Source organism: Aspergillus tanneri (genome assembly GCF_003426965.1).
Source record: "Aspergillus tanneri strain NIH1004 chromosome Unknown AapTan_7_pilon_pilon_pilon, whole genome shotgun sequence".
NCBI classification, from domain to species: domain Eukaryota; kingdom Fungi; phylum Ascomycota; class Eurotiomycetes; order Eurotiales; family Aspergillaceae; genus Aspergillus; species Aspergillus tanneri.
In genome coordinates this window covers 2,915,625-2,941,890 of record NW_022984634.1, presented here as the reverse complement: position 1 = coordinate 2,941,890, position 26,266 = coordinate 2,915,625, and the positions used below count along the sequence as shown (strand labels likewise).

At 50.2% G+C, this 26,266-nt stretch overlaps 9 protein-coding genes across 9 annotated transcripts; 3 read left to right on the top strand and 6 right to left on the bottom strand.

Moving 5' to 3' along the window:
- Positions 1-78: 78 nt before the first annotated feature.
- On the bottom strand, positions 79-3,771 carry NST1 (putative stress response protein Nst1; the record flags this gene model as incomplete). Its single annotated transcript, XM_033572200.1, has 5 exons — positions 79-551; positions 611-730; positions 797-2,366; positions 2,429-2,673; positions 2,769-3,771. The coding sequence occupies 5 exons, from the start codon at positions 3,769-3,771 to the stop codon at positions 79-81; spliced, it is 3,411 nt and encodes a 1,136-aa protein (XP_033425515.1).
- Positions 3,772-5,553: 1,782 nt separating this feature from the next.
- rho2 (putative Rho GTPase Rho 2) lies at positions 5,554-6,531 on the top strand (the record flags this gene model as incomplete). The annotated part of the gene is made up of 5 exons (XM_033572199.1): positions 5,554-5,594; positions 5,761-5,839; positions 5,918-5,923; positions 6,038-6,190; positions 6,244-6,531. The coding sequence occupies 5 exons, from the start codon at positions 5,554-5,556 to the stop codon at positions 6,529-6,531; spliced, it is 567 nt and encodes a 188-aa protein (XP_033425514.1).
- Positions 6,532-7,247: 716 nt separating this feature from the next.
- ATNIH1004_007578 (mitochondrial 54S ribosomal protein mL40) lies at positions 7,248-7,986 on the bottom strand (the record flags this gene model as incomplete). Its single annotated transcript, XM_033572198.1, has 2 exons — positions 7,248-7,591; positions 7,764-7,986. The coding sequence occupies 2 exons, from the start codon at positions 7,984-7,986 to the stop codon at positions 7,248-7,250; spliced, it is 567 nt and encodes a 188-aa protein (XP_033425513.1).
- Positions 7,987-8,418: 432 nt separating this feature from the next.
- On the bottom strand, positions 8,419-9,882 carry ATNIH1004_007577 (RING finger domain protein; the record flags this gene model as incomplete). Its single annotated transcript, XM_033572197.1, has 1 exon — positions 8,419-9,882. The coding sequence occupies one exon, from the start codon at positions 9,880-9,882 to the stop codon at positions 8,419-8,421; it is 1,464 nt and encodes a 487-aa protein (XP_033425512.1).
- Positions 9,883-10,563: 681 nt separating this feature from the next.
- On the bottom strand, positions 10,564-12,990 carry ILV2_2 (acetolactate synthase catalytic subunit; the record flags this gene model as incomplete). The annotated part of the gene is made up of 5 exons (XM_033572196.1): positions 10,564-10,655; positions 10,733-12,418; positions 12,517-12,584; positions 12,656-12,754; positions 12,836-12,990. The coding sequence occupies 5 exons, from the start codon at positions 12,988-12,990 to the stop codon at positions 10,564-10,566; spliced, it is 2,100 nt and encodes a 699-aa protein (XP_033425511.1).
- Positions 12,991-14,728: 1,738 nt separating this feature from the next.
- GAL1 (galactokinase galE) lies at positions 14,729-16,437 on the top strand (the record flags this gene model as incomplete). The annotated part of the gene is made up of 3 exons (XM_033572195.1): positions 14,729-15,384; positions 15,445-16,329; positions 16,401-16,437. The coding sequence occupies 3 exons, from the start codon at positions 14,729-14,731 to the stop codon at positions 16,435-16,437; spliced, it is 1,578 nt and encodes a 525-aa protein (XP_033425510.1).
- Positions 16,438-16,913: 476 nt separating this feature from the next.
- On the bottom strand, positions 16,914-18,170 carry ATNIH1004_007574 (uncharacterized protein; the record flags this gene model as incomplete). Its single annotated transcript, XM_033572194.1, has 1 exon — positions 16,914-18,170. One exon carries the CDS (start codon positions 18,168-18,170, stop codon positions 16,914-16,916), a length of 1,257 nt encoding a protein of 418 aa, XP_033425509.1.
- A 281-nt stretch (positions 18,171-18,451) lies between these two features.
- On the top strand, positions 18,452-20,955 carry ATNIH1004_007573 (Mcm10/DnaG-type zinc finger protein; the record flags this gene model as incomplete). The annotated part of the gene is made up of 2 exons (XM_033572193.1): positions 18,452-18,461; positions 18,533-20,955. The coding sequence occupies 2 exons, from the start codon at positions 18,452-18,454 to the stop codon at positions 20,953-20,955; spliced, it is 2,433 nt and encodes an 810-aa protein (XP_033425508.1).
- Positions 20,956-22,111: 1,156 nt separating this feature from the next.
- On the bottom strand, positions 22,112-23,468 carry ATNIH1004_007572 (uncharacterized protein; the record flags this gene model as incomplete). Its single annotated transcript, XM_033572192.1, has 2 exons — positions 22,112-22,718; positions 22,789-23,468. The coding sequence occupies 2 exons, from the start codon at positions 23,466-23,468 to the stop codon at positions 22,112-22,114; spliced, it is 1,287 nt and encodes a 428-aa protein (XP_033425507.1).
- Positions 23,469-26,266: the final 2,798 nt, after the last annotated feature.

The window sequence follows — 26,266 nt, the reverse complement described above, 5'->3', positions numbered from 1 at the left end:
GAATCATGTAGACTAAGAAAGGAAGCAAGCAATAATAACCCCCGTCCACTGAGAGGATGCTGAAGTCAAACTGAACGCCTAGAACCCAGTTGGTGGAGAAGAAAACTGCCTTAGCACCGATGGTGTACTGCCAACCCCTCCAAATGCCGGTATACTGCTACTCGGAATAGGACTGCCGATCTCACCAGGCACAATGCTCCCTCTGTGACCTGAGGTGGCACTGTTGTTGTCGGGCTCGAACTTGACAAAGTCGCCCGTTTCGTCGCTCTTGATCGAGAATGAACCGCCCCCGTTTTGCGTGCTGCCTTCCGTGTCGCAGATGTCCAACATCTCCTTGAGCGAGATCGAGGGCTCGTTGGCTGAGCGGAGGTGGTCGACCTGGCGAAGAACAAGTTTAGCGTCATGATATCCGCTTGCACCCTTAGACGGGCTCATTGTATTCAGTTGCTTCCACGCCTGGATCACCAGCAACCGAACGGCAACAGGTCGAGACGTATGCGCACGATGATGGCTACTAGACCCGAAGGCATTGTTGTTGGACCAGCCGCTACCTAGAGTGTTCTTGTCAGTATCGCTGCAGATAAACACACCAAGTATGCAATACACTGACCATGAACAGCAGTTCCCCACATCGGAGCACCGGGGAATGCTGAGGCACCAAAGGGCATCTGTGCCCCCCATGTACTGCCTCCTACTCCGGGATTCACCGAGAAATTACCGTGTTTGGATGCTGTGCAAAGATGTGAGTACTGCACCTCGAATAGAATCATCCTGTCGATGGAGACATTTTACATACCACTGAGAGGATCGGGGAACAGCGATGGTGCTCCAAAGCTGGCTCTTGTCGGTCCCGGTAAGGATCCCGGAGCTGTGGCGCCGGGGAGTGATTGGGAGAGATTGGACGTGAATGGGATATCAGAGTCATCAAGAAGGGCACTGCTACCCAAATGCGCGCTCAGATTATCCACGTCTCGGTTCGTACAGTTGCTGTCACTCTGCTGTTCTTGCTGGGTACTAGATGGACGCTTTATAGGGCTAGGCCGAGAGATAGGGAATATCTGGGCGTGCGCTTCGCGGGGAGATCGCTCGAATGAGTTCGATGGCTGCCGGGAATGGCTATGAGACAGTCCAGCCTGATGTGCAGAGAATGCACCCGACATTGGTGGTTGGGTATGGAATGGAAGACCATGCCCTGGGTCGAGTGGGAATCCACGTCCAGGGGGTATTGGGCGTGTACCGTTCATCCCTGGGGGTATTGGAATCCCATTGGGCGCAGGGAAGCCTCGCAACTGGCCGATGAGAGGACCCGTATGCGGAGGATACGTGGGTAATTCAGGACCCATTGACGACCGAGGAATCATTCCAGCCAATCCAGGGGGATTCGACGGTAGTCCGCTGATAGGACCTGGGAAACCAGGTGGGTGAGCTCTGCCCATCGAGCCGAGGGGAGACAACGGGGTTGAAGGCTGAGGATGATGCAAAATGGGCTGCCCCTGGCTTTGTTTGGAGGCCACACTCGAGGGTCCTGACGACTGAGATGGCACCATCGATCGGGGTGAGATAGACGTTTGCGATGGTTCTGCCTGGGATCGTGGCGACGAGGTGTGCGAGCCATGCTGAGAAGGTTGACGGGGGCGAGCCGGAGTGGGAGCTTTCGGGACCACGGGCGTTGCCACTTGATAATGAGGGGACTGCAAGTGGCCCGAAGGTGGATGGTGCAGGTTGCTGGGGATCACAGGCTGCGACGCTCGTTTCGCAGCCGCGTCTTGATCTGCTTTGACGGCGCTCTCTTTCTTTGCCTGTTCTACCCGGGCCTTCTTTTCTCGCAACTCGCGCTCCTCTTGTTCTCGTCGTCGCACTTCATCCCGCTTTTTCTTTTCCTGTTCTTTCTGTTCGCGGTGCCTTCGTTCCAACTCTGCGTGTCGTTCTCGTTCCTCCCGCAGTCGCCGCTGCCTCTCGGCCTCTTTACGGGCACGCTCCTCTTCCTGGGCCTTCCGTTCCGCTTCTCGCTTCTTGCGCTGCTCCTCTCGTTTCCTCCTTTGGTCCTCCAGCTTTCTTTCTTGCTCGGCTTTGGCCGCTGCCTCTTCCGCTGCCTTCTCTGCGTCCCTGCGCGCCTTTTCCTCTTCCTTAGCCTGCTTTTGTTGCTTCTTCTTATCTTTGCGCTTCTGGGCTTCTCGAGCTTTCTTGGCGTTCCGTTGCTCGTTGCGAGTCTCTTCTTCCATGAGCTCCTCTATCAGCTTTTGTTGACGTTGCTCGGCGACCTTTTCTCGGTAAGCGGTTAAGACACGCTGCTCAAACATTCGCGCTGCAAATATTTGGAACATCCGTCGGCCCTCCTCCATACGTTGCTCCTCGGTCATGGCATCCTATGAAAAATTGGTCAGTCTGGATTAGAGAACGGTGTGGATACAGTGGCGAGTGCACTAACCATATCATCCTCCTCGTAGTCTTCATCCTCCTGGCTGTCATAGTCCTCTTCTTCCTCGTCATCGTAATCCTCTTCGTCATAGGGTCCGTGGTTATGACCGTCGTGGAGTGACTGGTGGCCGGCTGTGATTCCAAACTGGGTATCCTCCTCGCGCTGCATCCGGCGTTCCGCCAGCTGTTCCATCATGTCGATAAAATGCTTCCCATCGTTCTTTAGAAGGTCGTCTGCAACTGTAAGAATACCATCTGGAACAGGAAGATCAAAAGGAGGGAGGGGAAAATTAGCTCGAGCTTCAAAGATAGTAGACCAAAAATACACAAGTCGTAAATCTCCGTCTTACCTTTCACAGTCAAACTATTTCCAAAGGCAAAGAAATCTGCACGAGCGGCCCGTGTGTCCTCATCTTCGAAATCTTCGTCGCTGTACGGCTCGTCGTCTTCCTCATCTTCGTCGTAGTCCTCCTCCAAATCCTCATCTTCGTCAGGGACCTCTACTCGACCTCGCGAGGGATGGAATTGACCGTGCGTTCGCGTGTGGTGGCCAGGGGATCGCAGGGGTGGGTGATATAACCGGGGAGGGGGGATTGGCGGGCCATTCTCAAACGAGCCTTGGTTGTTGTTCGCATACTGTTCAAGCTCCTCGTAGTAGGCATCGTAAAGCACCTCGAGCTCCTCCTCGATGGCCGTTCGCTTTCTCCCGCACACCGTACAACTGCACGAGTGCTTTTGCTGCTCCTTCATCTTCTTCAACACCGCGTCCTTCTCCACTTTGACAAGTTGTCGTCTTTCTTCCTCACCTAACTCGAGCCAAAATGTCTTGATATTCTCGCGTTCTTCTTGTGTCGACGTGTTCCATATGCTGCGGTCTTTCGTCGACTTCAGAATCGTGCGCGAACCAAAATGAGGCGGTAAAGGCGGAACAAGAGGATGCGACATCGACACCGAAGGGGTAGAGAGCGGAGTGGAACTTTCATCTCCATGAGTCTGTGAACCGCTACGGCCTTTCTTCCCTTTCTTCTTCTTGGACTTTCGCCCGGCTGCTTTCGACTGGTCGTCTGGCGCATTAGTCGTTGAAGAGGTCGTCATAGGAGGAGGCGCGTTCAGGATTCGGGGTTCTTCATCGTAGTACACGTCACCGTTCACGGAGTCGTTGTAGTCATGGTCGTCCGATGGATGGCTTTCTGGTCCCGTCCGACTGGGACTGTTCTCCTCTGCGGCATCCGCGAGAATATGTCCATTCTCAAACTGACGCTCCGCCGCCATACGAGCTGCCTGCTTCTGTCTGCGTTTCTGCTTCTTACGGTTGACGGTCGTCGGCTTTGTATCTGTCGATGAAGACGGCATATTTTCAGTCCTTGTGGAGGGATCGCCGTTAGTGGGGCGAGTCGATCCATGAGCGGACATGATAGAGGAAAATGGAAGGTAGACCCGGGTATCCGCGACAGTAGTCCGGGGAAGGGTATGGCTGATTTCCTGAGGCGAGTGGCGTGAAGATCAAGTCGCAGGTCTCCGAGATTCTTCCCAGCTAGTCACCATGCTAGAGTAGGAGGAGGTCGGTCGATCGAACCCTCGAGATGGGCGCCGCAACAAGCCGTTCTATGGAGGAATCGAAGGAGTGAGAGAGAACAAAAAACGAGAAAAAGAAAAAAGCCAACAAGCTCACCAGTCAGGTCGGAAACGATGGCAGTTGGGCAGAGTGAGGAAAGGAAGACACGGCAACCCAGCTCCGACAACACGAGTTGGCAGGTGGAGAGAAAGAGTCAAGGTCAAACAAAGGTCAGATACTAACTAGGTGACAAACGGGGAATGAGGGCGGAGAGGGGTGGAAAGGAGCCGGGCGGCACGGCGAGGGGGTCCAGGCGTCAAGGGCAACCGGGGCCAGATTGGCCAGGCGAACTGGAGGGCAGCAAAAGAGTTTAAGGGAGCCAAGTCGGATGGCAAGTAAGCAGTGTCGGCGAACAAGCGCTGCCCAGGATGGTGTAAATGTCGGTGATGGCTTTGAACGGTGGATCTTTGAACTGGAACTTGACGCCGGGCGTTGGCGCTGGCCGCACCAGAGATAGCCGCCGCAAGCGATGCACTGGCCTCAGGAACCAATACTGCACGTGATCTATTCTACTGTATCGATCCTGTCTGGTATATATTACATAGTCCGTATACCTACGGAGCTCCCACGGTACCTCTCCGATAGAATTCAGGGAACTCCTCCCGTCCGCCAAGAATAAGAATCAGAATACTTCTAGTACTTCTGTAATCCATCGACGGTTCGGGTGGGGAATTGTCTCTGGACAAGACCGTCAGACAGGAACTTCATCGTGAGAATCATCAATTCCTCCGGGGCAAAGTGAGCCCGTCCTATTAATATTGTGCGCTTCCACGAATTCCTGTCGCACCTGGCTCCCCACCCGAGTAATAATAATAACAACTAGGATGGAATCTTCGTCGCTTAGTGGGAGACGGCTGAGACATCTCTCTAACCTTAGAAACGAGTGGATAGGCTTGTGCTTCTCTTCAGCTGTGCCATCTGCCGGTCGATCTCATCCTTCCATTTGATTTGCAGTATTGGTCCTCGCTTTCTACCATCCCTGGGTCTATTTATTGCCATGGTGCCCCTCCGTAGTTGTTCTCCCTGAAAGAGCCCTCTTTCTGGTACTGTATGTACGGTTTTCGCTGTCCATACGATACTAGGTACTAGGTACTGTATTGACATACATACCCTACGTACTTCCCCAGACGTAAGTAACATACAGTAATCCTCGATTCTGGTCGATCCGTTTAAGTCTTCAGCCTCACCGCGACCGCCTTCCAGAACCACTGATTCTTTTTCCCTCCCCAGTAAAAAAAAAGCCATTTGTTGCCCTCTCGTCGTCCTGCAGTTAGGGGGAGGGGACGTTCTCACCAGTTGCTTCCCCTCATTGGTATCATCCTCCCTGAAAGAAAGCCGTGCCGAGTGTGAAGTGAAGTGAACCAACTCAGCCTGGCGCCTGATTTCGGTTGCACTCCCGAATTCCGACAGGGCTTACCAGCGCCCTTGCCATTCTATCGGCCTGGCCGCATTCCTTCTCTTGAAATTCGTCTGCAAGATTGCCCCAAGGAGTTTCGTGCTTTCAACCACTCCTGGAAAAAATGGCTCAACAACAACCACAGGACGACAATGTGATGCGAAGGTACGTGCCACACCCACGTTGTATAAATGAGAAAAGGATTCTCATGTCCGTTACGTTCCCCTGTCGTCAATTTTTTCCGCTGCATTAGTCGATGGGAAACACAGGGATACGGCATCTTCTTCTTCCCTTGTCCTTGGATTGTGTACTGATATCGGGCGTATTATAGAAAACTGGTAATTATAGGGGACGGTGCCTGCGGGAAAACTAGTCTGCTGAGTGTCTTCACGCTGGGTTATTTCCCAACTGTAAGTGCCCTCCCAAGGATCTCCATCTAGAAGCGGAGACCTTGCAGACATCATGGCTAACGGATCTCTTGTTGACAGCATTACGTACGTAACTACCTATATGCCCCCCTTTGTTCTAGCGTCTCAAGCTTGCCCTCTGACCGTCCCATACGTGCAATAGGTTCCAACCGTTTTTGAGAACTACGTGACAGATTGCAGAGTCGATGGTCGGTCCGTTCAATTGGCGTTGTGGGATACCGCTGGTCAAGAAGATTACGAGCGACTACGTCCATTGGCATATTCAAGGCACATGTGATCTTAATTGGTTTCGCCGTCGATACGCCAGATTCATTGGAGAATGTAAAACACAAGGTTGGTCTTCCCATTCTTCAACCTGGGGATTGAACTGATTCATCTGTGACTAGTGGATCGTAGAGGCCAATGAACGATGTCCCGGTGTGCCGATTATTATGGTCGGGTTGAAGAAAGATCTCCGTGAAGACTCGCATGCAGTTGAGGAGATGAGGAAGAAGTCGCTGCGATTTGTGACCCCGAAGGAAGGGAGTGAAACGGCCACCCAGATCGGAGCTAGAAAATATCTCGAATGCTCTTCCCTGACGGGAGAGGGAGTTGACGATGTGTTCGAAGCGGCCACCCGTGCAGCTCTTCTGACATTCGATAAACGGAAAGGCTCTTGCTGCATTGTTCTATAACTGGAGGACCAACTGGAGGAGATACGGTAATCTCTTGTTCACGCTCGGACGCCGAATCGCTTTTCACCAATCTCCAGATAACCCAACAAGTAGATTGGATTTTGCTCAAAAAGGGGAGTGGAAGAGTCGTCGATGAATTTTGACTAGTATATCTTGCATTATCGGCGTTTGGGTGGACTTTCTCTCGACTGCAATTATACCTGTCGCACATTAATTCGCATGTTACGTGGGCTCTTCATTCGAGACCCATTGCATTACTATTGATTCTTATTCTGAGGTCATGCTTTGGCGACTTTCCTTTATATGCGAGTGCACTGCGAATTCTCTCCTTTGGTATGGGTAATTTATCTTTGGAGCGACTGGTTGTTTTTCGCTTTATGAATACTGTCATTCCTTGAATTTTTTTTTTTTTGTCTGATTTTCTCCTCAGCTCACTCCCTATCTGCTGTCTAGCGATTGATCTATCTACTATGTTTACTTTCTTTATTGTCATCGTGATACAACAAATACATTGTGAATTATCTCTAATCCTTTTTAGGGACTGTAGCCAAACTCAAATCACTGGATCAAACTCAACCATTGATACTGTACAGTACAAAAAAGAACCTGGATTTTACAAATAAAAAAGGGAAGCTGTAAAGAGCAAAATAAAATAGACCTATACAATCCCACCCCACACCCACAATAGATACAGGAGATATACAACGGTATATCATCTATTTCTTCTCCATCCTCTTCCACTCATGATTCCAACCCTCTTTCCCAGGACTCTCCGTCTGCAACCGTCCATACTCAATAGGAAACATATCCCGGAAGATACCCGTTTTGATCATCGATTTCCGAAACAGTCTGCCACCGTCTCCCGCCCCGGTGCGCAGTTCCTCGCAAGCCGCCGACATCGCCTGCCACTGGCGCTGCAGCTCCAGCTGGTGCGCCCGTCGCTGCTGTCCTTGATATAGTTGCCAGGCACGATGGATCGTCCAATGGCGTAGGTACCGCGTTCGAGAGAATCGGAGGGGACGGGGAGTAAGTGGATGCCAGAGGAAGTAACGGATTAGAGCTGTGATTACGTTAGTCATAGCCATAGTTCTCTCTCTCTCTCTCTCTCTATTTTTTAGTTTTTTGAAAAAGGGTTGGCTGGAGTGGTGAAATTCAAAACAGATACATAATACATGCGGAGAAACTCAACGGGAAATAGAATAAATAGAATGAATAAAATAAAATGGACATACTAATCCGACGATCCGTCCGAGGGCCATTCCCCTTTCTCTTTAATAAAGCATTCGTAGTCGAAAACGACCGCGCAGCCATGGGCTGCGTGGCGGACGTGATCGATTTATTCTCAGTGAGGAGTTTATTGCACACACGACCGATGGTCGGTCTTGACGGGGTCTGGGAAATTGGAATCCGGAATACATTCGCCAACGAGGCGAGAACGGGCGACAAAGGCCGCATGGTGAACACTTGTCTGCGGGTGGATGGTTGAATGTTGGGTGGACGGGGACGAAGCGAGAGGGTCTGTCTGCCTTTTTTGGGGAGCATTCCATTCGCGGATCGGGAAATGAGCCGCGCGCTAATTTTAATAAGCGCGGCGGCATTCGTACTACTTATTGTCTTCCCAGGTATGAAGGTACAGAACTCGTATTGCTATCCAGGTATCTTCAAAAGTCCTTTACACAATGACAGCGTATTCATGGAATAATTATCAACCTCTTCGTACCCGTCTGATTACTCCCTGTATTGACATCTTGCCTGCATGGAAACACAAGTGTCCAAAGATGAACAATGAGATATCACCCATACCTATGTCCCAACCCAAAACGCCGTAGAATGCATCATACTATCATCAAGTAATCGGTACCTCTGGACCTAAGCCGAGTCTCAAGTTTATCGTTTATCGACCACCTGCTTCTTCGTTCGATCGTAATTAAGTACCCTCCGTCGCCGGTGAGTTTGTGCCAGTTTCCACCGGCAGTAGAGAACCAATGCATCTTTCAATAGCACGAAGACACAGCCCCCAATCACACTCCTGCCCCATCTGGTCTGTAGTAGTCCCGGTCTGCCACGTTCAAGCGTTGAGGATGCCGTGGTCCATGATTTCGGCAGGCAATACTTCAGAATGCCTCCGACAGAGGCCGATATCGCTGGAAATGCGAGCGCCCCCAGAACAATATCGGCCAGGTTGCCAGACTCATGTATGAGGTCTTCCCGCCGACCCAATCCCAAAGCTTGACCATTCCCCTCAGCCCCCTGATCTTGTCCGTTCGGTTGCCCTTGTCCCTCCTGCTCTCCTGCGCGAAAACCTATATCGCCCTGGATCCCATCATCGTCCACTTGCAACTCCAGGCCAAATTCCATTAGTACCTGGCCGTTGTCGTCACCCAATGGGCCCAATTCCGGCTGCTCGGGCGGTGCATTGTCATTAAGGTCGTTTATGTCGGATTGGCGTGGTTGCACCTCCACGATCCACTTTCTCTCCAACTTGCCAAATAATCTTTCGTGAAGTGCGCTGTAGAAGCTCTTGACGTATGGGAGAGCCGCAAAAGTCATCGCCGCGCTCGGCGGCCAGAATTCGAGATCCGGTTCATGACCTGGATTGTGCGTTGCGAAGAATAGAACTGGGATGGCTGGCAGCAGACCTTCAGCGTACCGGGTCCGCGAAAAGATCAACACCAACGGGATCAGCGGCAACCCAAGGTTGAGGCCCGAGTTCCACGAGCCGTCTGCCGCCTCCTCCATAATCTGCCGGGCTTCTTCGGTTCCAAAAACAAAGTACATAGAATACACACCATGCGCACAGCACCCTGCCCAGACCGTGCCTGCCAGTGTGAACACCATGCCGGGAAGGACCAGCCGACCCGCGAACCGTTCCAGCATCCGGACCATGTCAACGACATAACTCCGCGGACGAGAGACCATGATTTCGGACTTGCACTGTGGACACACCATCTTCGCGTTACGACCATTCCGCCTACGAGCCCGAGGGTTTTCCAGATCGGCAAGCCAGTCTAAGAGACACTCTTCGTGGGCGGTCAGGGCACAAGGACAGGGTGAGCGCCATTCCGAATTCAGTGGCGAGTCCTCTGTTTCATCGGTATAACAGATCCAGCATTTGCGGGGCTCTTCGTTGGATGTGTCGGTGGCGTTCCGGTTCTCAACGGGGAGATTACTACTGGACGCAGTTGCTTCGGGTCGGTTGAGGTATATCGTCTCGTTATCCTCAGAGGGCTCGGTTGAAGGAGAACTGTTGGTCTCCGATCTCCTTACCCCTTCATCCTGTGAGGAGGAAGGAGGGCAGTCGGATGATCGTATTCTTCCCGAGGTGGTTGAGTAGCTCGGGACAGACGCCATAGTTGCAGGGCACGATCGAGCGAGATAGATGCAAAGATACCGCTGTCTAGATGGCGATGGCCCAACGTACCATCCTGTACTGTGACTATGAGCGGACAGCTGAGGTCATGAAGGTTGATGAAGAAACGGAGAAGTTGATAGCAGCTTGAGATAGCTCAGGGAAGCTCCTAAGTAACTGTTCCTCGGATATAAACTGCCCCAAGAGGCGAAGAAGTCGCCGCGCTGACTCATCTGGAGGGGCGGGGAGCTTACACAGCTTATCACGCTCTTTACAGAACCATTGAACAATTGGCATGCTTTCCTATTACAACTCCCCCAGTGAGTCCAATGGACAAGTTAACAAAAAAAATGAAGATTATATACAAAGTAGTACCACGGCAGGTAGAAACCCCAAATCACTTGCTTTCTTTTTTTCGTTTTGGCCTTATACTTTTCCTGATTAGCCTTCCTTTCACCTGCGTGCCAAACAAATTTATTTTTTTTTTAAAAAAAAAAAATCGAACAAGCCACATTCAATAGAGATTATAATCATATTGATTGGGCAAACGTTACTTGATATGCCCTACAGTAAATTGGGTTCGTACCTCCCCACTGAGCAAGGCTGTCCGACGTCATGGTGCAGCATTTTCAGAACCTGCCAGAAACGCCGTGGATATCAACAGAAAGATCAGGAGTGCACTTTTATTGGAACTGCAAATCATCGGCATGGAATTTCGTCGTGGTGAGGTTGATTAAAATTTTACATTGCGTTTCCTCATCAAGGCCTTCCTCTCCTGTTCCTTTGCTACAAACACAACCCATTGTCAGTATCCAGTAGAAACAAAAGGTCACCGAAGTCGGAATGACATACCTTCATCGTACACGAGAAACTCGTGCAGGGCGCTACCTGCCGGGACCATTGGCAGCACCGGCACCTTGCGATCAGTAAAAACTTCGAGAAGAGCAGGACCTTCGCTCTCAATCAACCACTTCAGCTTGGTTTCCATTTCCGAGGGACTAGTGCACCTCTCAGCGGCCACGCCCATGGACTGGGCAAGAGGGACAAATTCCGGGTTTTTCTGATGGGTATGCGAATAACGGTCCTCGTAGAACAGGTTTTGCCATTGGGTCACCATACCCTGCTCCTCATTATTCAACAAGAGGACCTTGACATCAATGTTAAACTGGGCGGCAGTGGAGAGCTCGGTCAGGGTCATGTTGAACGAGGCATCTCCGTCAATGTCAATGACAAGGGCATCGGGGCGAGCAACTTTGGCTCCAATGGCAGCGGGGAGGCCATAGCCCATGGTACCAAGACCACCAGACGTGATCATGGTGCGGGGATGGCGCCAGCGGAAATGCTGAGCCGCCCACATCTGGTGTTGACCCACACCCGTAGTGATAACGGTGCGATCCTTCATGTGTGCCGTGAGGTCACTGAGCTTTTCAATCAAAGTTTGAGGCTTGATTGGGCCGTCGTCGGACTGCTTCTCATATAGAGAAAAAGGGAATCGAGCTTTCCAGTCATTGATTTGGGCAAACCATTCTGGGCGCTCCGACACGGCTTTAACGTGGGGAATGAGGCGGCGGATATTCTCCGCACAGTCTCCCTCGACGGCCTCGTTGGCCTCAACAACCTTGTTGATGTTCTTGGGCATGATCTCGAAGTGAACAATGCCACCACGGTTCTCCGCGGCGGCCTGCTTGGCTTGAGGGGCAAACTTGGAGATGTTGCCGGTGACGCGATCGTCAAAACGGGCACCGATAGCGACGATCAGATCGGCTTCCTGCATAGCCATGTTGGCGTAGGCAGAGCCGTGCATTCCCAACATGTGCAGAGCCTTCGGGTCCAGCTCATCGAACCCTCCCAGACCCTGCAGTGTGGTGGTCACGGGAATACAGGCCTTATCAGCAAATTCCTTCAGAACCTCCGGGCCATCGGGACGAGCGAGAAGACCCTGTCCAACATACAGGACAGGTTTCTTGGCAATGTTAATGAGACGCGCGACGCGGCTGATTGTGTTCTCGAGCTGCTTCATGCCCAGCTCCCGAGCCGCAACACCCGCCGCGCTTGGAAGGGAGGGGAGGGTGCTACTCATCGGGATAGGTTTCCGAAGGATACCGGCAGTAATATCCTTCGGAAGGTCAACCAGGACGGGGCCGGGGCGACCACTGGTAGCGATCTCGAACGCTTCCTGAATGCGGCGGGGAAGTTCAGCCACGGATTTCACCATAACGTTCCATTTGGTGCAGGCTCTGGAGATGCCAATGACATCGGCTTCTTGGAACGAATCGGTCCCAATCAGACTGGTGGGGACCTGACCGCAGAAGACCACCATAGGAGTGCCGTCCGACAGGGCGTCCTGCATAGGGGTGATGACATTGGTGGCGCCAGGTCCAGAAGTGACTAGAACCACACCAGGTTTTCCTGAAGCCCGGGCGTACCCTTCGGCCATATGTCCAGCACCTTGTTCATGTCGAGGTAGAACAAAGTCGAAGTGTTTGGAGTTGTAGATCGCATCGAAAACGGGAAGAATGGCGCCTCCAGGATATCCGACTATTCACGTCAGTAACATGATCTTAATTGGAACCTAAGAGAGAGTATGTATTCTTTTTTTTTTTTTTTTTTTTTTTGGATTTCTTAGGATGACTCACAGACATGCTTGACATCGAGACGGAGCATCATCTCATGGAAGATTTCTCCACCGCTGAGTCCAACGAATCTATTGTTTCATAGCAGATAGATTAGACACAATCCACAGTTATTTGATCAAGCGACTGTGAATCAACCTACGAATCATCCAACTCGGGGACCTCTCTATTTTGAAGCGGTGATACACCACTGCGTTGGAGTTCTTGGTTAAAAGCAGGACTGGGAACAGGCCTCGCATCACTAGGCCAGAACAAAGAGCAGATTAATCCAAACTGAACTAAAGCAATTGACTGGGACACCGCCTCTAGGGACGGCACTCACCTCGCAGGAGCTGCAGCAGTACTCTGGGCACGTTTTTGAGCAGAAAAGCGGTGGGGCGAGGATGGCAGAGAGGTGAACGATCTTCTGGCAGAAGCAATACACCGCTGATAGTGCAGAGCGCGCAGGGCGCTTCTCGATGGTCTTAGAGGCATCATCTTGTAAATCGATGACTGCCAGGCCAGAGAGTAGGGAGATGGGTGAAGTATATGGAAGGGGAGAGTCAACGGGACAGTCAACGGAACCTGGTGTGAGTAACCGGCCCTTATGGCCGCACGAGAAAAGACTCAAACTTCTGGAGAGCATCTGGATGACTAACCAGAACGGGCCTAGCGCCAAGGTAGTCGAATAATCTCGGGGGTCTGATTGGTCCGGAGCCTCAAGTGCTTCCGATCATCGGCGACCAACAGCTTCATAAGTAATAGTGTTAAATAGTTAAGAGTAATTACTAGTGAATAAAGACAGCAAATTCTCGCCAGGTCAGAGGCTATGACTCGTATGGGTAGTCTCAAGACATCCCACATTACTGAAGAGGGATCCTTGCATGCCTCGGCCGTCAATGCGATGGTTCTCTGATAGTCTGGTCATCTCACATAGTTGACCATGGATGACTTCGTGGATCCATGTCACATGCTCACGAGTATACACTTACTCCGTACATCTACTACGAAGTATGCAAATACCTTACCTCTAAGGACTTGATGTAGGATGCCCGAATAGCATAATCTGATCAGCACCACCAGAGTGAGGGTCATGTCCGCCAATTTGCCAAATATTCCTCCGGCCGATCCCGGAGCTCTCCCGTATGACAGTACGAGGCATAAAAGGTAAAATAAAATGATTCAAGTATTGAGCATTTACAATGTAAGGAGGGGTATTGCTCTATAACATTAATTTTCTAATACTATAACTGACTAGGAATACTTCTGGGTAACCACCAAGCGTAAATGACCCATGGCATCTTTGATCAAGACAAGTTTAAAGTTAGAGATAGTCACACTATTCAACACCAATTTAATCAATTAGATTAGTATTGTTCTTTTTTCTGCATTCTGATGTCCAGTCTGTCTGAGTAAATTAGAAGAGTGTACTGAGTAACTAGTCCATAATTACTGCAGGATTGCTCAATCTCTGGTTAATTTCTTAGTCTTCATATGAAACCAGTTCAATCTGTTTTCATGGACTGTATTTTGAATATATACTGTCTTAGCAACAAACATTTATCGACACTGCATGATAGCCCATTCAGACTAATTTCAAGTGAATTATTTCGACAGGCTGGTATTGGGCCAGCCAATCCCAGATCAAGCTATTGATCATCCTGGCTTTTATTCTTAGTACGTGCAGAGTATAGGTTCGCATATCGGCGCCGTACCAATCTCTGATAAAGTATAGAAAATATATAATGGGAATTAGCTTCAACCCTGCCTGAAAACAAACCACTTCAAAGAGAGAGACAAAAGAAGAAAAAAGTGGATGCCAATATCGTGCCACAGGTATCCTTTGTTTCTCATCTTTAGCTTCGGCTAATTCCAAATACTTTGGTTTTATTGGTAGCGACGTCGTGGACTTTTCGCTTTGACGGAGGACGTGAACTATTTAGATTGTGGCTCATGAGGTCATTATCATGAGTATAGAAGAAGGCATAGAGATCGGGGTGGAAATGCACGATGCCGAACAAAGGGAAGCCGAGTCATAGGATCGGCCGGAAAGGGAAACAAGCTGGAAGTTGCTGGTCAGGCACGCGACGCTATCATTGCGGGGCACAGTTCTACTCTAAGATGTACTAGGCCTCATTTCCTGGGGATTTTCTTTGTTTTCCTCTTCCTTTGATACCGTGTGTTTCTTTTTCTTTTTCTTTTTCTTCTCTTTCAGTATCTCGTATTCTACCCCGCCATGGCTACCCCGCAGGAACTCGTCCCACAGACCGAATTTATCGCTGAGGTCTACGCAACCGACGACACCTCCGCCACTTCAGTTGCTCCAGAGCATCAGAGACGCTTCGATGGACTGGTCTCCCAGTTCACCAAGTCCTACGCTCACCGCCCGGATTTTGTAGCCCGCAGTCCGGGCCGGGTCAACATCATTGGCGAACACATCGACTATAACCTCTACGATGTCCTTCCCACCGCGGTGAGCGTCGACGTGATCATGGCCGTCAAGGTCATCCCTTCTGTTGGTTCAGAGTCAACGGTCAAGATCGCCAACGTGCAGTCGGAGAAGTTCCCGTCGCACGAATTCACCGTCCCCCGGGACAGGGATATTGAGATTGACCCCAAGAAACACGAATGGGTCAATTACTTTAAAGCCGGGTTGCTGGGAGCCTTGAAGTTTTTGCGCAACAAGAACCAGGATGGATCATTTGTTCCTGCCAGCATGGAGGTCCTAGCGGATGGCAATGTGCCTCCGGGAGGTGGTATCTCGAGCAGTGCAGCGTTCGTTTGCGCGAGTGCTCTGGCGGTCATGAAGGCCAACAGGCACAATGTCTCCAAACAGGACTTGCTTGATCTGGCCGTGGTTTCGGAGCGGGCGGTTGGTGTGTATTCGGGAGGGTAAGTTTCTCTTATCATTCTCTCTATATATTATTCTTGTATTATTATTCTAACTCCTAGCAGTATGGATCAAGCTGCTTCCATCTTCTCCCGCCGCGGATATCTGCTGTACACCCAGTTCTTCCCGAATTTCTTTGTCCAGCACGTGCCCATCCCCAAGGCAGAAGAAGAGATCACGTTCCTCATGGCCCAGAGCTTTATCACGTCCAACAAGGCTGAGACGGCTCCTCGTCACTACAACCTTCGAGTAGCGGAGTGCACCTTGGCCGCGGTGGTTTTGGCCGCCCAGCACTGCTTGACCCTACCCAAGGACAACAGTTCGCTAGGATACAGCCTGCGGAACTTCCACGAGGAATTGATGCGCAAGGAAGGCCGTCTAGGCGATCCGCTCGAGTACCAGATCGACTCGGTCATCCAAACTACCCGGGAACTTCTCACTCAGGAACAAGGATACACGCGGGAGGAGATCGCCAAGTTGCTCTCCATTTCCGTCCCAGATCTGGAAGCCGAATACCTCTCTTCATTCCCTGTCCAAGCGGAGCGCTTCCTTCTGCGCCAGCGAGCTCTGCACTGTTACACCGAGGCTCGCCGCGTGCTGGACTTCAAGGCGTGTCTGGCCAAGGCCCATACCCTCGACGACAGACGCATCCGCTATCTGGGCCAGCTCTTGGACGAGTCTCAGGAATCCTGCCGCACGGCCTACGAATGTAGCGTTCCAGAGGTGGACAACATCTGTGCCATTGCCCGTCGAGCGGGTTCCTGGGGCAGTCGGCTTACCGGGGCGGGGTGGGGCGGTTGCACCGTCCACATGCTGCCACAGTCCAAGGTCGAGGCGGTCACTAAGGCCCTGAAGGAAGAGTATTACCTGAAGCAGTTCCCCGACATCAGCGAGGAAAAACTGGCCCAGGCTATGGTCATTAGCAAGCCTTCTAACGGCTCATTTATGTACGTGTTACAATGAGGCTCCCAGTGATTTCGTCGACCCGTGGTGAAATTTGCTAATGTTTTTGTGACAGGGTTATCGGGGCAGCCATTGACCAAGTCAAGGTCTAGTGGTGGTGGTATGTTAAATGAAGAATTGATTGATTTAGTCTGAAGTAGCCTCTAATTTGACATGGAATTGGCATTTATTCCAGCATCTGCATCATATGCCCAGTTGGAGTTGACGAAACTTCCTCTGGGCCCGAGTGTCGTATGATATCTTTAGTTGGCTTCCACCCTCGAGAGGGAGGGTATGCCTGAGCTGTGACATTCCCTGCTTGAAGGGTTCGAATGAGCCTGGATTGGGATCATTTGTAGCAGAACTAGATGCATGTCCCATTTGGCCATTGGTCCGAGGAATTTAACTGATTAGTGGGCCAGTGGAGTTATTTGAAATCCCTCAGGAATCTCTCAGAACCGACAGGGTACAACCATCAGAGGCATAGTCGTCCTGCGTCAATCCTTGATGAATCATCATCGAAGGTTACCATCTAGTATATTATTGCTGCGCTCAATACAGAGCGAAAAGTCGACTTTCGAAACAACTACTAGGAATTCTTTGGCGCGGCTTTGGTGAAGAAGTCGCTCAATTTCTTCATGCCCGCAGTATTGACCTTTTTCAACTCCCTGACGCCACGGGACTCTCCCGCCTTCTTCTTCTTCTCCTCTTCTTCCTTGCGACGTTTCGTCTCGGCTCGGGAATCAGCAGCATCCATATCCTCTGCACTTCGCTTTCGGCTAAAATCGTCTAGGGATCTTGACGCTAGTGCCTCTGCGCGAAGACTGGCCACATGCTTCAGATGATCCTCTAATGGCTTGAAGTCAATGGGGCCGTCTGGCCCGGCGAGGAGCTCGTTGATTCTGGTGCACAGCGATGGAGACAGATAGGATTCTTTCATGAATGACAGAGCAGTAGACATCCGCAGTAATTGAGCTACATGATCTGGTGTCTTGGGCTCTTCCGGCAATGGCTCGCTAGCGGGCGTCGATTCGCCTGATTCGCCTGAGGCTGATGCTGAACTCGTAGTTGTTGTTGATGGGGTCTCCTTTTCTTGTGATTTCTCTTCCTGTTTATTATCATTCGACGAGTTATCTTTAGGGACAGGGACAGCACGTTTGACATTCATGAGGGGAGTCGCCAAGGCTTGACGAATAAAACGTTCTTCCATGCTCTTCGGAAGACCATGGTCTACCATGCGCTCGGCTTTGGAAACCAATTCCCTGAGCAGCTTCGTCTCACTAAACCGGAACATCTGCTGATCACCTGCCTCCACGGAGTCACAGATGGCCTCTACACGGTCCTGTAGAGTTTTTCGGAAAGTCTCATTGTATAGCACGTGGCGTAGGTGTTTGGGGAGCTTGTCCTGAGAGTCGATAACGTCGTCCAGGGGCTGAAAGAGACCATTGGCGGACTGGGACAAAATGGGGACCATAAAGAAGATCACATCGATCGGGGTTGCAACCAGTATTTCTGCCGTCTTGGATATACTACCCGTAGCTGGCGTCGCATGCCCCTTGCTGGGAGTGTTCCCCGATGGATGAGAAAATAGTATACTGCGTGGGACGTGTGACGGGGAGGCAACCACGGTGAACTCGTGCACACCCAATTGGGGGCAGAAGAAATAGCGAGTCAGTTCTCCTGTCTTTGGGTTTGGCAGGAGGACCATCCGCGCATCGTCCGTCGCCGACGAAGGCAGGAGGAATGTTTTGCTGGGTCGTTCGGCGGCCGTGAGTGGAGGGTGGCGCTGCTCGGGCTCTGACTTTGGCTCTGGCAGCTCCGATGGAGCATTTGAGCGGGTGCGCATGGTGTTTTTAGGGTCTAGGAAGGTAGAAGTCGATACTTGACTCCCAGAGAAGAAGAGAGGACAATGTAGGTCACGGGACTTTGACGCGTTCCGACGCGACGCGCTTCTCTGCGGCCAATCACAACACCGGCACTAGGTGCTTCTGCATTGTGCCTTGCTGGACAGAACAGAGCCATTCCATCTCACAATCGCCTTGTTTGTTTCTCACATCCCTGCGATCATGGCCGGCGCTCTATAACGCACTGGACCATAGAAGCGGCGTATATCCTAGACGGAAGAGAATGGTCAGCAGTGAGTATGGAATTCCTCTCCGAATATCCATCCACCGCCAATCGTGGGACTGACCAGATCCCGTTATATAGTGGTTGAGACCTCGTGGCCGCCAAAGTCCCCTCGGGAGGCTCTTCTCAGTTCCCCGAGCGGTCGAAAGAAGTATCAAAAAATGCTGCAACGTCGGGCAGAAAACCTAGGATCGCCGCTGAAACACTCTACCCCGACGCCTAACCTCCGGACCAAAACCCAGCGGCTACTCGATGACGGGATGGACGAATTGGACGAAGATGAGGATGAGGAAACCCTTCATTTGAAGCTGGAAGCTATCAAGGCACAACTCAGGCTGAAACAGCTTCAGAAGAGCCGAGGGAAATCTTCCACCGCGGGTTCAGGTACACATGAGGTAGACAAGACATTTTCCAGACCAACGTCCGCCATTAGCTTCACATCGCAGCCCTCCGATTTTACCGCGAAGAGCCCTGGTGCGAGATTTCAATCAGATGAGGTTCAGGTCCCGCTGTCTCCAACACGGCGACCGGTTGTTGCAACTGAGTCAGTGTCCCCTCGGCGAGTTATTCTTGGAATTGACAAGGGTCGAAAAGGAGGTGAGGTGTCCCTTAAGCGACCTCCAATGTCAAAAACCACAACGCGGCCGACAAGTCGCTTGGGCAGTCGAGATGGTCTGGGGTCTCATACCCAGCCGCTGGCGGATGGAGAGGCGAAAAAGATCAAGAGCTTTAGTGAACGAATGGCTGAAAGCAGATCAACGGATAAACTCCGAAGAGAGCGAGTAGAGAGGTCCCAAGCGAACCGCAGCGTCGCATTCCAATTCGATAAGGCAGAGATGGAAGCATTTAAAGCTGCAGCCGCTGAGACGCGGGCGACGTCTCCCGTAAGGTCTCCAACGAGACGCCGGCAGGCTGAAAGCTTTAGCCGGGAGGACGTTCTACGGTCCTTTCAGGGCAACAGCCCAGCGGCGCTGAGAAGGAGCCAGACTGCTCCCAGTGCGCGCAAACACGGCAATGCTGACCCTGCGGAGTCAAGGTCTTATTTCCATAGACGAAACCACAAATCCGAGTCGAGTGCACCCTCCTCGCAAGCGAGCAGCTTTACAAAGGCTTCCTCGGACGAGTCTGTTGGCGGGAGAGAACTTGATCTTGACAAGACACCGGATTCGTCGAAATTTGAGTCTTTCTCTTCATTGCATCTTTCGAACCGCATCCTCCCCCATTCATTCCTGTCCCGGACTCTGGCAGATAAGAAAGTCCTGCAAATCCCAGACCTCCTTCGGACAGTCAAAGGCCCTGCCTTTGAGTTACCCGAGGACATCGACGGGGACTATGTGGTGTTTGGGATCGTGGCCTCGAAATCCGAACCAAAACAGGTGAAAGAATCAAAAAATGTCTCTGCGAAGGAGAACGACCCCTTCGACGACGGGCTACAGAATACCAATCAATACATGGCTATTACACTCACAGACCTTAAGTGGACCATCGATCTTTTCCTATTCGACACTGCTTTTCCGCGGTATTACAGACTCTCAGAGGGCATCGTCATCGCAATTCTGAATCCTACGATCATGCCTCCCCCTAGGCACAAGCTCGACACGAACAAATTCAGTCTCTCGATATCCTCATCCGACGATACAGTCCTGGAAGTAGGTTTTGCACAGGATATTGGATTCTGCAAGGCTGTCAAAAAGGACGGTAAGACCTGTCATTCATGGGTTGATGGCCGGAAGACAGAGTTCTGTGATTTTCACGTCGACCTCCAGGTTCGCCGTACCCAAGCGCAGCGAATGGGCGTCAACAGTGGAACGGGCATGTTTGGCCCTGGGGGGCGTTCGGGCCCGCGCACCGGCTTCTTCGGCGGAGGGAAGAGAGGTGACTATAAAAGCGGACTGAAGGCGAATGGTGCCCAATATGACATGCAAACTCAGTCGGTATACTATATTGCACCAGCTCCGAAGACTTCTCACGACGCCAGCCACCCTTTCTCCAACAGGCCTCGTGGCCAGTCTGCTGCTAGTCTCATCGACGCTGACCATGATGACCCTTTCATAGCCGCAGGGATGATGAGCCGTGGGTCGGAGAGCAAGGAAGAACGCTTCCGCAAGCGTCTTCTGGAACAGAAACGAGAGCGCGACATCGCGCAGAAGCTTTCCACTTCTCGTGGGCCTGGAATAGGCGCTGACTACCTCCGTGCTCGACAAGCGGAGAACGCTCCGTCTTCGCCCTCCGTAAAGCAGATGCAGAACAAGTCAAATGCCGATGCCACGAGTCAGGTCCAGAACCTCGGCTTGGGGGGACTACGCAAGGCCGGCAATGTGAAACTGAGCCCCTTAAAGCGCGCCCATGATGGTGACAAATCCCACGGCAGCGTCAAGAAGACTCGATTCATCACTGCAAAAGGCATCAAGGAAGCCGGAAGGGACAGCCTTGGAGGGAAAACCGAAGCTGCGACGACCAAAACAACGTATGATGACGATGATGACGACCTAGAGATTATCTAGAGCACTCGAAATATGACCATACGCATTGAGTGGAGTCACTTTAAGTATCAACCCTATTCCAGATATCATGGCCTACAACCCTCTTTGTTTTTGTTCTTTTCTTTTATTGTATTTTCACGCCCTCGTTCCTTTGCTTCTCCTTTGGCAAGTATTGGATTAGAATATGGTCACGATTCCATGAACCCCAATCATGAGGGAGAAAAAAAAGAGTACCCAGCCCTCACCTGTTACGTTGTTACGAATATCCATCCTCCTTGACATGGGGTCTAAATCTGTCTATTATGACCGTGATTTTGTTGGAGTCCTGTTGTGATTCTTTCTATGTATTATTTTACTTTACTTTTCCTGCTGATTCTCTTCTGACCCTTCTTTTTTCGAATGATTGGTTGTTCTTTGTCTTGTACTTCGAGCAGGACTGCGGAGTATGTTTGTAGCTGGCATATTATAGCTTTTGCACTTCTTTTCTCTCTTTGAACAGATCCATGATATCCTTAATCTTCAATATAGTTAGTTACTCGTAGGTTGTAGTAGATTAATTAAGAGCACAGTAAATATTACCTGCCGTACACTATATATATACCCAAGAATACCGACGACACTTTTACTAGCTATGGAGAATGAACCATTTCCTTTCCCAGAATGGTCAAGAATAATTATACTGGAGACGAGATCCAAAAGTTGAATCCAAAAGTTGAAGGAGCGAAAAAGGTCATTAGAAATCATACCATTCGGATATCTAGACCTAAACTACTAAACAAAGGGCTGATGACGCCAAGGGGAGCACAAATAAAAAAAGCAGAGAGCAGCATGCATACACGAATTTCGACTTTCTGAAAAAGAAGCAAGCAATCCAGCCAGTGAACCATAAAATAAAATCCCTATTGAATCCCATCCGTTTCCCGCTCCCTTTTCTCCATGCTGAGTGAGATTCAAAATCCAGTTGGTTGTGCTGAACGAATGAGAAAAAAAAAAAAAGAGGCCAATTTCAAACACCTGACCTGAATACAAATTATGATCGAATACTGGTACCCTTGGCTCCGAAGGTAAAGAGGGGGAGATAAAAAGAAAGAAAGAAACAGTCGAGTGAATGCCGGGTTTCAGGAATATGTTATATTCCTCAAAATGAGAGGCCAACATTCTGAGATAGACACGCCACTCAGGAGAGAGCAAGTCTATTACCCCTTGTTTTCTTGGGAACTGGACCACCCGGGGTAGAACTGGGTTCTGCGTCTCTCTTCTTCGCCTTGGTGGCGGTGGCATATGCAGGAGTTTGTTTTTTGCGCAGCCAGCCATCGAAAGGACTGGCTCGTTTCTTCTTGGTCTGCGAAGCTGGAGGCGTCCCACTAGGTTCAAGTCCGCCTCGTTTGGCTCGAGAACGCAGAGCACGCACCGTTGCACCAGGGGAAGAGGAAATTTCGGAGGTATCGTTCAGTGGTGGTGTAACAGGCCGTTGCTCCATGTCAGTATCGGAAACATGGTCAGAGCTGTCTACGTCCTCTGTAAATTCATGATCCTCTATATCGGTGGCGGCTTCTTCTTCATCGGTATCCTCGCCATGGACTTCTCGAGGCGTGCGGTCGTTGGCACTAGGGAAAAGAACACGCGGCTTGATAGACGAGCGAGTAAGAGGACGAACATCAGCCGAATAAGATGAATCGATAAGGTCTGGACGAGCTGCTAGCAAGCCCAAGTCGCCGTCGTCTTCTTCTTCCTGATCGCTTTCGACTGCGTCGCTGAATTTGCGGAATGTCTTTTTGCCTCGACTGCGTCAAATCAATTAGAATGGAAATGGAATTGTCAAGGGAGAGAGCGGAGATGGAAAAGGGAACTTACAATACATAGACCATGCCATCATCACGTTTGATAGCCTCATCTACTTCCTTGTCGCGCCCACCATATCTGCGCCGTAAGGTTCGTGGGCAAGGGTTGCTTGCCATGGGCTTCTTGTAAAATGGGTTGGCTTCACTCTCATCCACTTCTGGGATGCGGTCCCGAGAGTCGGTGTAGATCTGGATTTGAGAACCCCCTTGGGCGTTGTCTTCACTGAAACTATCTAGAGAAAAGGGTGTAGGCTTCTTGCCTTTCTTGCCGCGCGCTGAACCAGAGGTGGGGGGTGGGGGGAAGAGAGTTCGTGCAGTAGACCCAGCGTCCCCGACTGCCTTCTTCCTGGGAGTTTTGGCTGGAGTTGGCAGCATCCCGTCCATTATCGTCTCAGAGGAAATAATATCTCGCACCCGACTTGAAGGAATCTTCCGAGGAGAGCCGTAGGCGGGTCTCGGGGGAGGGGATGCCTTAGATTCGTTGCTTTGTTTCTTCGACTTTTTGGAGCTCATGTACGCAGGGGGGGGGGAGAGTGTGGGAGGAGGGGTTGAGCGAGGTTCTTTCAATCTTCGTTGATTCGCTAGCCTGGCTGACTGTCGGGTCGAGTACGGCTCGTACTGGTCATATCCAGCTCCATGCTGCGGAGTCGGGGGCATTCGCAAAGTAGATGGCGGTGGCGGCGTTATCGCCATTATGAAATGTGTACAGGATTGGACGCAGCAAATCCCCAGTAGTCCAAGTCGAGATAGAGACAGGAAACGTCGGCGAAAGTGGCTGGGAGGTATAACAGATGCGGTAAACGAGGGGGAGTCGAAGTAGAAGGAAGAACGAGACGCGACCGCAGGCGACTAACACAAATTTCTCTGGGCCCACGCAGACTCTCACACGAAATGGCACTCCCAAAGGCCAGCAAGTGAAAGCAGTAACGACGGAAACAAGAGGAAGGGGATGGTGAATGGGTGGAATGTGATGTGGTTAAGGCTGTTGTCTAACCAGCCACACATTTATTAGCTAATCAGGCACCCACCTCGTGCCGTTCGATGCCCTAATCAAGGATCTCCAGGACTAACTAGCCTTAAGATTCGGAGAAATAACTTCAGACAATTTGTTCTGGTTCTACTATTTACTGCTTACTTTTATATATATATCTCTATACAAACCTGATTTTATAGACCACTGAGACTTTCCACTTTCGGATAATGCCGCTTTAATAAGGATACTCAGGGGCTTGCTCAGTGAGTATTTCACATTACAGGTCACCGCTCTATGAAGGAATTTAAAGCCCGAGCGCAACATGCCTGCAGTTAAAAAGGGCAAAAGAAGATAAAAATTAATAAATAAATTAAAACAAGATATGTAACTAAGGAGGGTTATCAATGCTACCATGGTAGATAAACTTATCAACCATTAAGTTGGTCCACAGTACAGTGGCGTTTTATTAGATTTGACCCGGGGTGCCTGATCGCTTTTCTTTACCTCCTATTCCGCCCACCCTAACTATGCGGGACTTGACTAGGAGAATCGATTATCTAGTAGGCAGTTTATGTGGGCAGAAACTGACTAGGTGAAAACTAATGAACCGCCAATGTAAAAGCTCTTGAGCTGCAGATTGGTCTTGGCTTGATCTGCCTATGTCCAGTTAATCTGACTTGGAGTTGGATAATCTTGGCAATTAGTGGGGAGACGGATATTAGACAACCCTTTTCTTTTCACTTATCACATATCATACTATATAATCTTCTAATTCCCGACATGAGCAAAAATATCGGACATGTTTAGCGAATAATCCCATTTCTCTGAAGGCCTCTAATCAACAGTCCAAGCAACATGGCTCTAAACGTCTGCCCTTGTTTTGGTCCAGCATCTATTTCCCTAAACCAGCTTCCTCTTGCCAGTTTGGGTTTGGAAGAGTTATATTCAACGTCACTATAGTCGAAAACAAACATAGATCTCCAGTCGAAAACTGCAACGTCCGCGATTTTAAGGTTGATGGAGTACTTTATCTGCTTCGAGAGAATAGTTGCGTTATCCTCTAAAAGGGTATGTTCGGCAAACTGATAGGTAGTATTATGCTTTGTGTCGTATTGTTCTTATTCGCCACTGCCTGGTTAAAGTCGTTCCATCTCGAAACAAATGGCTCTTTTATCTCCAGAACTGCAGTCCCGACAGATTGGCTACCTCTCTGGTAGGTCCATCTCAAGTCCGTTCTATTCTTCTTTTAGTTGGTCTGTTCTCCTCTACAAATAATGCGACCGCTACTAGGCAAGAGCCTCTGGAATGGCAATGTTGACGGGATTTATAAGATATATATGAAGCACGCTCCACATCTGCTTCTGTATGGAGGTAGTATGATTTTCTCAGCTTCGGCTATCTAGCCTCCTAGTGATTGATCGATGGACGATAGTTTGCCATGTGCGAGGCGCATAAGGCCACTCGGTGACTTCCACAGGAAGTTGCTCGCAGCATCCATAAGCAATGTTGTTTGAGATGAGATGGTGATATTGCGGTAATTATTGGCAACAGGGGAGATGGAAATCTGGCTATTATGCAAAGGGAGTTTAAAAGACTCGCGGACCTGGGTTTGCCGAGACATCAAAACAATGTAGCCTAATGACGTGCGTAGGCCACGAGCTCAAAGAATCGTAATTTGTATATTCAAAACGGTGCCGGAATCTCGACAATTGTGTGTAACTATCAAGCAGGGTAGCGGAAAGTACAAAATCCCGGGAAAAGGAAGAGTACAGCGACCTACTTTCGCTACTTCACATTAAACAGGCAAATCCCATGCTCCTAGCTCTCAGCTAGTTTGGGCAGGTCAGCTCTACATTAATAACATAATAACATTTGACAACAGCAGACAGCATATGGAAGGCCGTATGCTGTCAGCTATTTCATGCCCTAATGCAGCCTTATTACACAGTAACAGCTACCCAACTTTTTAATATAACATAAGCGAAATTAGCTGTGGGGGTATGGGAGGCATCGTCAGGCTTAAATGACAGGCTCTCTAATTACAGTATTCCCCTATATCTAGAAGTATTCTTGAGATGCGTCTGTGAAGCCCAAGGCAGAAATTGGTTCATGGAACTTACGTCGCCCCCACCATATCTGTAGAGAAATGGATATTGTAAGGAACGGAAATTCTTGGCCTATTCGATGCTCTAAAAGTAAACAAGAAACTAGCGCTTCTGCCTTTTAGTATACATAATTTATTATTTAAGGCTTCAGACTTTATCTAGGAACGCAGCTAACTGTGCATAGCAAAAGCAAAGAGTAAGGTCACGGCGCATTTATTGAATCAGAGTATAGCAGGCCTGTATATCCCTTTTACCTAGGTTATGTGACAAAGGGCATCCTATTAACAAGCTACTCTAACCAATTGCCATGTCGGCGAACTTATTGGGGCCAGAGTCTAGGACACGCAAGACTGAGAGTTAGTGCAACCTTGATCCCTTACATAGTCCACAGATGAGATTAAGGTATTAATACC